The 15,965-nt window shown below is 35.2% G+C and overlaps 1 protein-coding gene across 1 annotated transcript in view; it reads right to left on the bottom strand.

Moving 5' to 3' along the window:
- Window positions 1-368: 368 nt before the first annotated feature.
- LOC132743374 (uncharacterized) overlaps window positions 369-15,965 on the bottom strand; it is a 48,812-nt gene continuing 33,215 nt past the window's right edge. The window contains exons 2-9 of the mRNA XM_060731893.1: window positions 12,304-15,760; window positions 11,875-11,994; window positions 10,410-10,514; window positions 5,644-8,034; window positions 5,102-5,270; window positions 4,361-4,490; window positions 3,612-3,824; window positions 369-1,326 (exon numbers count right to left, since the gene is read on the bottom strand). Coding sequence (XP_060587876.1) covers window positions 1,186-1,326; window positions 3,612-3,824; window positions 4,361-4,490; window positions 5,102-5,270; window positions 5,644-8,034; window positions 10,410-10,514; window positions 11,875-11,994; window positions 12,304-15,742 — 6,708 coding nt within the window. The 5' untranslated portion in view covers window positions 15,743-15,760 and the 3' untranslated portion in view covers window positions 369-1,185. The remainder of the gene's footprint in view (window positions 1,327-3,611; window positions 3,825-4,360; window positions 4,491-5,101; window positions 5,271-5,643; window positions 8,035-10,409; window positions 10,515-11,874; window positions 11,995-12,303; window positions 15,761-15,965) is intronic.

Raw genomic sequence — 15,965 nt, 5'->3', positions numbered from 1 at the left:
TCTCTGCCGGTCTGTAAAGACCGTCGACCTGAGTAGACAAATCGACGGTGTCGCGCTTTATTGATATGACTTAGTCGGTCTTTGGAGACCGGGGACCGTCGAAGACCGGAGACCATTGATTAGTGAGCATTGATTCGGGAATATTCGGATAGCATGCATATCGAAATAATTTGTCCAAAACTACGAGCGTACGATTGATTTATTTTGCGGTGATGAAAATGACAATACGCACGGGTTTTTAAGACAATTGCGTATTTTATTTTTTTTTAATGGGTTTTGATACGCATTCTTAAAAAATCAATTGCGTATTTCATAAAATTAATTGCGTAAATACGCAAATACGCACCTTATCTGTTGCTCTGTCAATGTAACATCACTTAACACAATTGTTTGACATAAAGCTTTGAAAGACCAACATACTGAAAACATTTTTTTTTGTAATAAAATAGCACCATTGGACATGCAGACATATATATTTGCTCGTTTGTTTTGATTTGTTTTATTTATCTTTTAAACAGTAACTACTCGAGTATTCTAAATATTTTCATAGACTCAATTGCAATTCATCTTTGAAATAAATGTATGAATAACGCAAAACAGCATCTTAGCAAACTTTAAATAACAAGATGTATTTCAAAAACCTGCCTTATGTCTATAAATAAATATTTAAATTTCCTAACTTTTTAAACTTACTATTAATGGAGAAGTTACATTGGGGTCCAGGTCATATCAAAATAAACAATACTCCCTATTCCTTCATTTACTGACATGGAATCATAAAAATAAAAGCATAAACTCAAGAGGTTACGACCAAATAAAGACCTCAAAAAGAGAAACATGTTATGAGTAATTTTGCACTACTTTGTACTATACTAACAAACCTATATGAAATTTCTTCAAAGTTAACTTTATAATAAGCCATACATCATACAAAGATTTGGTATTACTATAAATAACACTATAGGTTACACATTATTTGACTGATCATAATGCTGTATAATACCATGATATATATTTGGCATCAAAGGCACTATAAACCATGTATGAATTTTGTATAAAGCACTATATTCCATCATAAATTTGGTATAAAGCACTAAATTTGGTACATTTTAGATGTGCTTTATGCCATACACAAATTTAGTCATAATAGTACTATATGCTACACATAAGTTTGGTATAAAAGCACTATATGCCATACATAAATTTGGTATTAAGTCTACATTGTCGTAATACAGCAGCAACTGGAAGCTCCTGATATTGAGCTATCTCCTTGGCAACCGTTATTGCTAATCCTGGGTTAGACAATGGAAGATCATCTTTCGGAATCTAGAAATAGACATAAAACTTTGGAGTATGAAGCAATATACCTATTGTAGTTTACAATTATTGTTTATTTGAATTTCAAAAAAGAATACTTCTGAAATACCTTTATGAAAAAAATAAGTTGGTATTGTTCCTTCAGAGCAAACTGGAATAGGCACGAATCATTGCTGTGAAGACAGGCAAATAATTGCTTAACAGTTTAAAATGATGCTGAAAATTTCAGCATAATATTTGGTCCTGATATTAATACTGTTCACAGACAATATACATATATGTTAAATAACACATACATTATATCTCGCAACTATTTTGTTAATCCATCAGATTATCATCAGAACATCATATTTTTTATAAATAATATTAAAATATTTTATCAGATACAGCTTGAAACCCTTATCTATTACCTTGAATTAATGAAATAGTAATTACTATTGTAAATGATTGTTAAGACTTAAACACAAACAGCCAACAGTACTGTCTAGTCAGACTGCATAGATGTGCTATCACTTTTACAGTAGCAAGGTAAATGATTGCCCCTTTATTGATCACCTGAATGACTGAATCTACTTTTTACTGAATTTAACATAGCAAAATAGTAACACAATAAAATTTTAATGGCTCATTCTGTCTTTTCTAGACAGTGTGCCATGATACATAATGAATCAAGAGCCTTGTAACAAGAATAGAAACTAGAACTATCACTAAATGTGATTAATACCCCCACAAGTCTGCTTCGGAAATGAGGATGTTACTAGTAACAGAATACCTTGTAATAGAATTGAAACATAGAGTTATGGTTGTGGGCAATTAAAGATAATTGTGGTTCATGTATGTTGCATTTCCTTTCAATGTGGTTGGCCATTGATGAAGTTTAATTGAATTACTCTGTAATAAGTCCAGAAAGACAAAGAAAAAGAACAAAGGGCAATAACTCTATAAATACTGAAGATAGAGTTAAAGTTCTTATGCACTGCACTTCCTCTTATTGTGCTTGACCATTGTATGAAGTTGTTTTGAATTCCAACCAGTACGTTTTAAGTTATGCTCCGGACAAGAAAAAGTATCAAAGGGCAGTAACTCTGTATTTTGTCAAAATGGAGTTATGGCTCTTGTGCACTGCATTTCCTTTTAATGTCCTTGACAACTGTATGAAGTTGTACTGAATTCCAAACAGTAGTTTTCAAGTTATGCTCTGGACAAGGAAAAGTAACAAAGGGCAATAACTCTGTAATTAGTCAAGATGGAGTTATGGTTCTTGTGCACTGCACTTCCCCTTATTGTGCTTGACCATTGTATGAAGTTGTTTTGAATTCCAAACAGTAGTTTTCAAGTCATGCTCTGGACAAGGAAAAGTAACAAAGGGCAGTAACTCTGTAATTAGTCAAGATGGAGTTATGGTTCTTATGCACTGCACTTCCTCTCAATGTGCTTGACCATTGTATGTAGTTATATTGAATTCCAACCATTAGTCTTCAAATTATGGTCCGGACAAAAAAAAAGAAGGCAATGGAAAAGCAACAAAGGGCAATAACTCTGTAATTACTTTAGATAGAGTTATGGTTCTTGTGCACTGCACTTTCCCTTATTGTGTTTGACAATTGTATGAAGTTGTTTTGAATTCCAACCAGTAGTTTTCAAGTTATGCCACGGACAAGGAAAAGTAACAAAGGGCAATAACTCTGTAATTAGTTAAGATAGAGTTATGTTTCTTACGCACTGCACTTCCTCTCAATGTGCTTGACCATTGTATGTAGTTATATTGAATTCACACCATTAGTCTTCAAGTTATGCTCCGGACAAGGAAAATGCAACGGACAAAAAAAAAAGCAATGGAAAAGCAACAAAGGGCAATAACTCTGTAATTACTTTAGATAGAGTTATGGTTCTTGTGCACTGCACTTCCCCTTATTGTGTTTGACAATTGTATGAAGTTGTTTTGAATTCCAACCAGTAGTTTTCAAGTTATGCCCCGGACAAGGAAAAGTAACAAAGGGCAATAACTCTGTAACTAGTCAAGATAGAGTTATGGTTCTTGTGCACTGCACTTCCTCTCAATGTGCTGTACCATTGTATGTAGTTATATTGAATTCCAACCATTAGTTTTCAAGTTATGCTCCGGACAAGGAAAATGCAACGGACGTCTGGACCGACCGCCCGACCGACCGACCGACCACCGAGTGACTCCTATATACCCCCCCAAACTTTGTTTTTGGGGGTATAATAATATCAAAAAATGCTTTTCTTTACACCATTATCATAACAGAAGCTGGTAAAAAAGAAACACTTACACATCTTGGTACAAAGTATGGAGCATCTGTCTCCAGCAATAGTTTGTTTATAGGAATGTTACATGCCAAGTCATGGGACGGACTTGCTGTTCTGTATGTCACAAGGGGAGTAACTCCGATAAATAAATTAGGAAAGGCATCTATCCATAGCTTAGCGTTAGAGTACGCATTCGTGAAACAGTGGCAGTGGATTTTCCAGTTCCTCGGTATCATCTGTGAAAAGAAGTAAACTGAATTCATTATCAACATCATTAATGTCACAGCTTAGTAGTTTTTCTTCTTTTCTCTTAACCTGTAGTCTTTAAGTCACAAATATATTAAGGTGAAACCGTAACTTTCGAGCTTTCTTAAATATAATCGATGGCCTAAGCTAGCTAGATAGCTTCCTAAAATAAAAGACTTTGTTCTTACCACTCAGTAACAAGATGCGTAATAAGGTATGATGTATATGAAGGGAGACAACTACAACTTTGCTGTAAATTCCAAACACTGGAAATTACCTCCCCTTGACATATGCAAATTTATATCGCAAGTATTATTAACACCAGACAAAATCTTTCCTTATTTTGCGTCAACTCCTAAGCAAGCTGCACACCAGGTTATTTATATGTTGTTAAGAAATGCGAATGAATATTTTTTCTACACCTACACAGTCTTGATGAAGCATGCCATACAAACTTCAAAGTGTAAAATGGGGAAAAATTTGGTCAGATTGAATGCATTTATTTATCTTACTGTTCTTTTTTTACCTCTTTCATAATCTCAAGACAGTCTTCTTCAGCTTGTCTACAGTGTATGACCAGGACTTTCTGTAACTCGAGAGCCATTTTTAACTGTCGTCGGAAAACCTGCTTCTGCACTTCTTCATGCTGATGAAAACTACAATCAATTACACATTCATTTTATAATGTTTACAACCACAAAATATGTGTCTGTGTATACAAAATGATAATCAGGTTTACAAAATTCCATTCAAAAGGGGTAAAGGATCCCATGTCAACAATCTTTGCCATCGCTCCAAACTTTAAGTGCCACTTAAAAAAAAAAATTTTTTTCTTTGGGTATTATGTCATACCAATTCAGTGTAGGTCATATGGCGACATTCCTGCTTTATTAGTGTGGTAAGACCTCAGGTGCCCTTCCTTGCATTATTTCAGGCACTGGAGTAGAACCACTGACGTTCCGTAAGCTAGCTGGATAGCTTCCTTAATTGAAGAATCAGTTCCTGTTGGGATACAAACCCACAGTGGTAAAGGGCAAGTGGTTTGAAGGAAACTACCTTAACCATTCTGCTATGGATGCCCCATACTAATTTGCAAAACAAAACTGTTCAGTCATTCTTTTATTCAAGAGCAATGTAGAGTAAAATTGAAATAATTTTATGGAACTTTTAGCAAACAACTTGAGTGGCAAACAGCTATGCGACTACCTAATTCAGCAAATAGGGGAAACCTTGATAAACTCTTTATTATTATATAGATTAAACTTACGTTCCGGAGTAGTCTAATCCGATTTCTCCCAAAGCTATACACTTGGAATGACGTAGACATTTCTTCAATCCCATTTCAGCAGCTGCTGTAAAGTCTGTAGCCATCTTTGGATGACAACCCATGGCTATCCAAACATTTGGTTCCTTAGCAACATCCAACCACAAACCACCTTGAACAACATTCTCAAATTTAAAGCAAATTTCAATAGCAACATTTACTTGTGCAAACACACAGATAATTTCTTCACTTATTGACATAAGCACTACATGTTTACAAGACAAGCTTTTGTGTCTAGCTTTTTTTTTTAGAAAATTCAAGGAACCTGTTTGTTTCCATAACTCCTTCAATTATATATACGAAAAATAGTTTAAAAGGTTACTAAAAAGAATTAAATATATCCATTTTCATTAATTTGCAGTTCCTAAGGCCAATGCAACAATTATGACATGACAATATATGTAGTTGCAACTTTAAAGACCAATCAGATCACACAAGTATGAAACTATCTGTTACTGTTGTAAACTATAAACACATATATTTACCAGTAGGTGTAAAGGTGCTTGGGTTACAGAATACAGCTACACAGCCTTCAAACATGTCTGGAAATGACTCTGAGTGTTTATCCATGTACGCCTTAAAGCTCCCCTTGAAACCTTCCCTCGAGAATAGAAAGTCCAGATGACAGTGAGTGTCTATATACTTCACACCAAAATTGTGAAATATTTTGAAATTTGTCATCCAGTCTGACCGAGTGGATTTTGATTCACTATCCGTTTCAGACGGTGAGTTCAATCCTCCTGCTTGCCCTGGGGAAAAAGAGTACCTTTGAGAAGGATTTTTCAGTAGCCATTTCCGTTGCACCTGTTGTACTGGTGAGTTAGCAGGTTTTCCCTGATCATCATCATATTCTTTATTCTTCCCAGCCAAGGCTGAACTGCTAGGTGTGGAATACATACTCCAAAACGGACTATTAGGAAATGGTGGTAAAGGGGGTAAAGGAGGTAATGGCTTCTCTTGTTTTAAATCATGTTGTCTAAAATCTTGATTTGTGCGATCTGTTGTATCACCACCTGGTACTCTTCCCTCTGATTTTCCAGACCTGTATGAATCTGCTATGATACCAGCAAGAGTTCTCTTCTTAAACTGATCTTCTATCATTTTCTTTGGTGCGTCTTCTTTAACTTTTGAACACATTGGCTGCCTTTCTGTCCCAGAAAAAGACTTCAATGTCTTTTGTTTCAGTTTTTTAGTACATCCTCTACTTAATTTCAAGGTTGCTGTGGAGTTCAAAGGCACTGTGCCTCTATTTTCTTTCTGAGTACCGTCACAAGAATCTCCGGATGAAAAATCATCAGGTGAATCAGTTTTGAGTTTCTTTGGTATCGGTGCCAACTGATTTACTTTGAGACCAATTTCCTCATCAGTGTCACGTAAACTGTCAATATCAAATGGTTCAATTTCTGATGAACTTCCCCCACTAGAGTCATACTCAACAAGGCTTAAAGAATGTCTAGCTTTCTGAGTTGTACCAAAATTCTTTCTTTCTTCATCAGGGCTGTTCTTGGTCAATTCCATGTGGCTATCTCTCTGTTGTATATGATAATATGGTGGAAAAGGTGGAGAAAATCTTGTAAATGGTTTGGCCTCATTTTTTCCGTACATTTGATGGTTGGCTTTAGTTTCAATGTAGTCTGGTCTTTTAGGAGTTTCCCTAGCAGTTTCTGGTCCATATACTGGCCCTGGACCAAACATTTGGTAGGGTGATGATGGTGGAGGCCAATGCATTGGAGGAGGCATACGCATGGGAAGAAATCTTGGATCCATTGTCCACTTTTCCATGTGGGAGAATGAAGGTAACCGTGGACGAAACTGGCCGCCTCTGTAGGGTGGCGGAAGACTCAAATATGGTGATCTTGGTCGAAAAGACGCTCCTGGTCTATAGATATCTCTCGTAAATTGACATGATCCTACAGGTTCTTCACCTCTGTGATCTTGAGTTTCCATGATTTCATTCACTGGAATTTTTTCATCACAATCGTTATTCAATTCGTATCTAGCCCTTCTCTCAAAGTTTTGATTCTGCATTTGAGAACTTTCTGCATTTTTCTTTAATTTCGCAATTTCATTTGTATTCCAAATGCGTTCATTGTCTGAGCTGTGCGGGGATTGTGTTAGAAATGAAAATTGAGTATTTTCATCTCCACTAGTTTCACAATAATCTGCTGAACTGGATTCACATTTGGACAACTTTAAACTCGAGACTGCTGACGGCACTTTTTTCAATTGATCAGTTCTTCCTAAATACACATTTTGGAACACAGAGTCATTCACTTTATTCAGACGATTAACAGCTCCCTCGTACAACCCTTTTTCCCTTAACTTTCCAATTTGACTTGAACCAGATATTGGAAACTCTTTTCCCTTATCAGACAGTTCCCCAGTTTCATTATCCTTTGCATTTTTATCATATGTGTAGTTCTCAACATTTGCATCATTTCTCACTTTATCATTATATCCATCAAAATCTTCAGCAATATCATTATTCCCCTCCAATGAGAACTTCAATCCGGGGATTGATATAACGCTATTTTTATCTTTGTCTTTCCCTACCTCCAATGATGAAGAACCCTGTAAAAGATGATGACTGTCTATCCTACCATGACAAATGGGCAAACTTTGCTTGTTATGATGTTTCAAATTGTTATTATAATCTTCAGACAATGTACACTGTTCTTGTCTCATGTTTCCAGCATTTACACAATGTCTAGTATCAACATACTGCCCATACTGCAGACCTTTCTGCTTTATAATACTTCTCAAAGAAGGTTTAGTTGCGCCATTGTCAGATTGACCATGTAGCTCACTCTCAGCATAACATCTTTGTCTGTACTTCTCATCCTCACTTGTTCCTTTGTAATTTCTGTTATTCATGCCTGAAAAAGTAATTTTCTTAAATTTCTCTCTTTTTAAATAACACCCCTTTCCCTGATTTAAGTTCTTCCCTTCAATTAAGAAAGTTATAAATAACAAACTAGAAATGTGTCCATAGGACACGGGTGCCCCCACCGCGCCAGTGTTCAGTCAATCTTTTTACTAAGTCAAGGGAAATAACTCTACAAATACTGGACAAATCCACAAGCGAAACCCCAGGTGCAAATCTAAATATGCTGAGCAACCTGCCCATTAGGTTTAATGACTATGTCAAATCCTTTTTGAGTAGCATGCGACACAAGTTGAAAATTGCAAAAAATTTCTAAGTGAAGGGCAATAACTCTAAAAATACTAAATAAATCCAGACAAAAATACCTGGTGCACAACTGCACATGCTGATCAATATTCCTGTAAAGTTACATGACTCTAGGTCAAATACTTTTTGAGTTACATGCGACACAATTTGAAAATTGCAAAATTTTACTAAGTCAAGGGCAATAACTCTGAAATTACTAAAAATATCCAGAAGAAAATACCCAGGTGCACAACTACACATAATGATCAACATTCCTGTAAAGTTTCATGACTCTAGGTCAAATACTTTTTGAGTTACGTGCGACACAAGTTGAAAATTGCAAAATTTACTAAGTCAAGGGCAATAACTCTTAAAATACTAAAAATATCCAGACGAAAATACCCAGGTGCACAACTACACATGCTGATCAACATTATGTAAAGTTTCATGACTCTAGGTCAAATACTTTTTGAGTTACATGCGACACAAGTTGAAAATTGCAAAATTTTACTAAGTCAAGCGCAATAACTCTGAAAATACTAAAAATATCCAGACGAAAATACCCAGGTGCACAACTACACATGCTGATCAACATTCCTGTAAAGTTTCATGACTCTAGGTCAAATACTTTTTGAGTTGCGTGCGACACAAAAGTGAACGGACGGACGGACGGACGGAAGGACGCACTACCGAATAGGGATAGGGGGCCATCTAACTGTAAACAGAACAAAGGAGAACAATAGAATTCATTCTGTAACAATAGAGTAAGGGGCCATTGGCCCTCTATTAAACAATAGAAAATAACAAAAGAAAAGGCCCCTTGTTCCATTTCGGCCGGACGGACGGACGGACAAGGGTAAATCTAAATGCCCGCCACTATCATGGGGGCACAAAAAAATCTAATCAACAGAAAACTTAAACATGCAAAAATGAAGGCAAACTATTATTGACATCTGTTCACGAAATTAATCCTTTTGCCCAATAGTTAAAAGATTAGATTCTTTCTTCAAGTGATTCAAGAATGGCTATTATTTAATGTTTCTTAAAAAAAGAATTTGTCTTGAGACTTGCTTCCGGTAGAATATTCCATTTTCCCTTTAGGGATTAAATTCCTTGTATACCATCTGGTCACTTAATAGCACAAACTTATTACTTTCTATCCACACGTGTTTACCTACTGTGCCGCTATGATAATGTGAGAGTGACGTTGCAATTTTTGTGTACACAAAAGTTTACAATCTTTGTCTGAATAGGTAAAACAGGGTATTTAGAAGTGAATATGATTCAAAATCAGAAATAGAATTTGAAAAGTCTCGATGGTAAAGTTGGTTAAGTCACTAGGTTGCCATACTAATTAAATTGTATCATGAGTTCGAGCCACACAAGTTGTCAACCCTTTTTCTTTCCCTATTTTCATTTTTACATGAGATGCAAATTAATTGGAATATAAAGGCAGTTTTGTTATAATTTCGAATAACTTATATATACCGGAAATAATAATTTTTATTCTGTGTAGTGTGTAATATATATTAGTAGTACTTTTGCAGTGCATAAGTTTTTCGTGCCAACTTAACTATAGTTGAAACAATTTATGTACATGTATGCATTCCGTATCAGGTTGCACCAACTTGCTAGATATAGCAACATTTAAAAACAAAAGTGAAATTAGAAGTTAATAGAAAATAACACAGCGCTAATAATCTGTACAAGAAAAAAAGAAATTCTTAATCGATTGATAATTATACAAAAAAGTTTGGGACCGAACCTAGCTGTCTTGCATTGATATGTAACTAAATATTTTCCACACAACCATACCTACTGTGTTACGCCGCCAGTTGGTAAATTTGTCGATATTTTAATTTATATGGCAAGCCTGCTTGACTTAAGATGATAACTGTTTTACACCGTTTAAGTGGACTTGACCACCGCGTCACTAAATAATTATCCTAAACGCACAGTACTTCAATATTTTGTGTTCATTATTTACAATGTACAGGAAAGGTAAAACTACCTAGAGCTGCAGCTTTCTGACCTTTGAATAAAATTTCAGTTTTGTATTTTTTTTGTATTTTCTATTCTTACCTCTTACAACTTTTTCAAAGCCAGGTGGTGGACAGATTTCAATATTCTTCACAGCTTTTTCTCCCTCTGATTTACATACAGCCAATTTTTCTTTTTCTTTGGAAACTGAAAATTAACAAACTAAATTCAGAGATGGTATCCTATCCTGTGGCAAGTAAATGAAAGTATGAACAAAAGGGCAAAAGACAACCCATTTACTGCTAACTTACTTGAAAGTATGCAACTCTTACATTTACTGCTCAGACAAGCTGTTTGTTTGATTGGTTGGTTGAACTTTGTCACACCATCACGGTAAAGGTCATTCAGTGACTTACCAGTTATACTGGTGGAGGTTATATCTTACATGCCCCTTTGTGCAGGCAAGAGCAGACTGAGAGTAAAACCATTAGTCTTCTGCAAGCTAGCTCATGAAAGAATCCAAATCCCTGACAAGATTCAAAGCCATAACAGTGTGGGGCAAATGATTTAAAGTAGGCAAAATTAACCACTTGGCTATGAAGACATGCATAACTAAATTAAGATATGTAGATATGTACAAATTTCTAACATTCTATCAATAAATTAACACTCTAAATTTTTTTAGAAACATCTGATTTTAGCCATGCATGGTGCCCAGAAAACTAACATGAGGGCCATCATGAGGTCGCTCACCTGTATATAGCCCCCCCTCCCTTTGGCAGGGCCAATTTCAACCCGTAGGCTTTTATTTGAACAAACTTGTTAGACACCCATAAGAAGATGTTTCATGCTAAACATCTAAGCTCTAACTCATTTGGCATTTTTACTATACACATATAGTTAAAAACAATGACACCCCTGGGGCTTTTATTTGAACAAACTTTGTAGACACTTATTAGAAGATGTTCTAAACTCTAGCTGTTTGGGTTTTTTAAAAGAAGATTTTTTAAGTTTTTGCTATACACATATAAGGAAAATCAATGATCCCCCGGGCGGGGCCAATTTTGGAATTAAATTCTTTTAACAGTTTTTAAAGGTGACCACCAAAGGAACATTCCTGTGAAGTTTGGATGAAATTGGCTTAGTGGTTTAAGAGGAGATATCATTTAAAGTAAAAGTTTACGGATGAACGGACGGATGGACGCCGGACGAAAAGCGATCACAAAAGCTCACCCTGTCTCTTTGTGACAGGTGAGCCTAAAATTCATGCTCTATGCAAGATCAATTGATTTCACTCGCTTGAATTTCTTTATCTTGACTGTCATAATTCAATTCATATTTCCATTATCTCTCATAATTCCAGTTTTGGTATCTTAGAATTTTCTGCATTATCATTCTATTTCCTTATTAGTCAACTTGGACCCAGTAATTCCATGCACTTGAAGGTCTGTCTTCACTTCAAGGATTTTTTTCATGTGTGAAATAAGGTACATTGGGAAAATCTTTTAATACATCTACCAAAATACAATACCTTTTTGCCCTCAAAAAGAGAACATCAAATTATTACCTTTCTTATGCTTTGGCAAATCTATGTTTTTATTATCTGTGGCTGGCGTAGAACACAATGGCTGAATTACAAACCCAGGAGCTTTACCACCTACTTGTCTAACTCCAGATTCATCATGCTCTGCAAGAATAAATACAGTTAATAGATTAAACGTAACACAAAAGGTGATAAATCATATATGTTGCAAAAAAATGATATCATGATCAGCTAGACATTTCTTTTCCTAGATTTTCTACAAATTCAGTAAGCACAAGACAAAAATAACAAAACATTTAAAATTCTTACAAACAAATCAAAATCCATACATCAATTGGTGAAATGCCAATTTAAAAAAAAATCTTACAAAAGAAATCTTTCAATACAACAGTCCCATCCATATAACAAAAGAAAGACAAACAAAATTCATTTGTTTTATAAAAAGTTTATTACCTAATGATTCAATAGATTGGTATCCATGGTCAAGACTTCTCTCATCAAAGCCAGATGACAGGATCTTGTGCAGTCTGGTTGGGTTGCCAGCCCCACAAGCACAGGCTCGCCACACCATAAATGTCACTTGGGAAGGTTTACATGTACATGAAGGCTCATACTTTTTACCCTCATTTAAATCGCTTATCTTTTCCTCAGTATCAGAAACATTTTTTGACTTTTCCTTTTGCTCTTTAACTTTAACACTTGAAATTTCTACAGACTTGGGTATAATTTTACCACTATGGAAGCCATTTGATGAAGTGTCTTCAGACTTCCTTAAATTCCGGTTATATTCATTCAGACTATTCTTAGAGAGGGGATCAGCCTCTGTAAGGTCGAGCCTTTTATCACTTATTATCTCAGGACTATGGTTATTTACCCACTGATGCATTCTTTCACACTTGTATTCTCTTAAGTTTAACTCCTCTGCATTTTCTAGGCAGCTGGCGGTAGTTTTCAATTGATCAGTCTGTTTAGAATGGTCTTTCCTTACATGATGACTTGGCTTTTTCCTATCTAGCCTTTTATTGATATTTTTACTTTCAACTTGTTCAATAACCTTGTCTTCAGTAGCATTTACAGCACTACAACTTTCCATCTTTGACTCATCTTGGCATGAATATGAATCACCATACCAATAATAAGGATCCTGACCACCATACTGCATTTGTCTATTGTACATGTCCCAATAATATGTCATTTGAATTTGCTCATACAATCTGCAGTAGGCTTCATAGTCGTATGGATAATTATGATGCCATTGACCAAGCTGCCCTCTTTGCATATAATCTGCAGTGACCGCATCTTGACCATACCAATATCTAACATACTGCTCATAAGCATCTCGACTTGACTCATACTCTGTATTTTTTTCTCCAATATTCGCTATGGCAGACACAGTATTTCCACTTTCTTGATCAGCTTTCTCACAACAAAAACCACCGCTTCTTTCATTCTCCCAGCACTTGTTCTCATCTAAAGGTAGATCTGAAACATCAGCTTCACTAGTCATATTGTCATTGGCAGAATAAACACAAACTTGTTCCTGATTCGCATAGATAGAGCTTAATGAACAACTGTCTTCAGCAACTTCTTTTTTGTTAATGTTTCTTTCATAATTTGTAATATCTAATTTTGTTTCATGTCCAATGGTTTCAAAATTATTTTCAATATTCTCTCCTGTTGCTTTATCTTCTGATAAACCTTGCATGTTCGTACTTGCAACATCATTTTCTGAGTGCAATTTCTTACTTTCAACATATTGACAAGGACTATTTTTATTTGAAAGGCTTGTATGCTCTTCTTGAACTGTAACAAAATTTTCTGCATTTCCTTCTAAACCTTGGGGCTTGATCTGGATTTCATTGAAATTTTCACTTTTTCCCCAATTTTCCTTGTCACCTGATGCAAGAACTTCAGCAGGTATAGGTGGGAGATATACATTTGGGTTTTTTGAGGCCAACAACTCCTTTGTTGATAAGGCACTACTGATATCTTTGTCACCTTCATGCTCCTTAGAATAGACTGAACTTCCTTCCACATCTGAAACATTTTGACACAAGCTTTCTTGCTCAAACTCAAATCTTTTTGCACCAGAATCTCCTTCCAAAGCAACAATTTCTTCAGGTATTGTTCCCTTCTGTTCTAAATAGTCTACATCTGGTGCACTTTTTGGAGGCATGGGAGGGAAATATTGTTCTACATGGTTATCAATTGATACTTTTTCAACAATCACTTTTTCGTTTAATTCAAGGCAATGTTCTTCAGGAATTCTTCTACTTTTGTCATCTATTTCATCATCAGGAATAGCATTTGCATCAGCATTAATAGCATCTAAATCAAGTAATTCTGACGACCAGTCTTCTGAGGCAGGCATCTCCCAATTATTTTCAACTTCATTTCTGCAAGCACTATTCATTCTATTGAATCCACTTCTTTCAGCCTTAAACTTTACAGGTGTTTTTATTTTCAAATCAAGCAACTGCCTTCTATTCTGATTATCAAAATGTTTTACATTTTCTTCTACATGTTTGCTATTGTTGACATTTCTTAAATGCCTATGTTTCTGAGGTCTATGCCAAGAGTCATTACCCCTTGCATTCCTAAAACTTACATCGGCACTTTCTAATTTATCACCATCACCACTACCACGATTATCTCTGAAACGAGGTGGCATATCATACTCAACATGATTTCTTCGAGGTCTCTCTGATAAATTCTTTGATGGGCTATTCCTACAATGACCATCTCCTCTTTCGAATGTTCTTGAAGCATTGTGAAAATTCCTCATTTTACTTGGTCCGTCAGAGCCGTTACCTTCTTCGTGTGTCACACAGTTGTCAGAGTCAATGCTACCTGTCAATATGTTCAAATCAGCTTTTACCTTCTCTTCAATCTGCTTAACAATCTTTGGAGAAAAACTATTGTCAGATTTATTTGAAAATGAACAACTTGTATCAAACTCCTTATCTAGATCATGGAAAGAACCACTCTTCTTTGGAGTACTATGAAATGGTAAACTTTGTTTTTCAGAAGTATATTCTTCTATTCTTTTAGCCTTTTCTTTGTCAGTACAACCAACAACTTTTACTAAATCTTTAGGACATTCATTGGTATTTTCAGTATGTTTTTTCTCCTTAAGATTCTCATAACCAAGAGTTGTTTCCAATTCCGTTTTGGATTCCAGAGTTTCTGTATAATCGACTTCTTGAATATAATTGTTGTTGAAATCAGATTGAGAATTAACAATACTTTGGTTACTATCTTTTCTATCTCCTAAAATATTCTGTAGATTATCTTGTTGATATTTAAAATTATATTCATTGACAACTAAGTCTACCAAGTCATTTTCCCAATCTTCAGATTCACCCTTACTGAACTCACTTACATTGTTGTCTTTCACACTAAGGTTAAAAACATTTTTTACAGTTTCTGTTGCTTCTTTAAAATTCACAATGTCATCTCCCTCATTTCTATTTTCTCTCTTATTTTTATTTTCATCTAAAACACTCCTGTGATTGAAACCTGAAGAGGCTTTATTTCTACAAAAGTCATGATCTCTTCTCTTTCTATATAATGAAGATTTAGAATCATTCCTTTTGAAACTGCCAACATTATTATTTGGTTCCTTTTCAGACACAAAGCAATCTTTATCTCTACTTTTAAATGTAGAGAATCTCTTCACCTCTTTGTGATTATCATCTGGACTGGTTTCTTTCTTCCCACAGACAGACTTATTATCAGTTTGCTGTTTTAAAGCATCTGATTCCTTTTTAAAATGTTTAAAATCCGACTTAGGAACTCGTCCTAAATCTTTTACAGACTGTTTAAAAATACGAAAAATCCCAGGTCTGCCTTTGGCTTTATCTGAACTAGATGGGGTATCTGATAGTGACATGATCTGTCAAACAATTATCTGAAAAAGGAAACAATACAGAAGTAGCATCCAGCAATCAATTGTAAAACTCTTCTTCTAACCTTATATTAAAGAGTCCAAATACAGGCACTTACCCCAGGATTTTTTTCAAGGATTTTGGGAACATGACCCATACCCATGGAATTCAGCGATGTTTTGTTAAAAACTTGGGAAAAATGAATGACTGAAATTTTGCAGTGATTAA

This window comes from Ruditapes philippinarum, unplaced genomic scaffold, assembly GCF_026571515.1.
Source record: "Ruditapes philippinarum isolate M1 unplaced genomic scaffold, ASM2657151v2 ctg2717_1_1_1_1, whole genome shotgun sequence".
Classification (NCBI taxonomy): Eukaryota; Metazoa; Mollusca; class Bivalvia; order Venerida; family Veneridae; genus Ruditapes; species Ruditapes philippinarum.
Note: the sequence above shows the minus strand (reverse complement) of the source record. Positions and strands in the feature narration are given on the sequence as shown.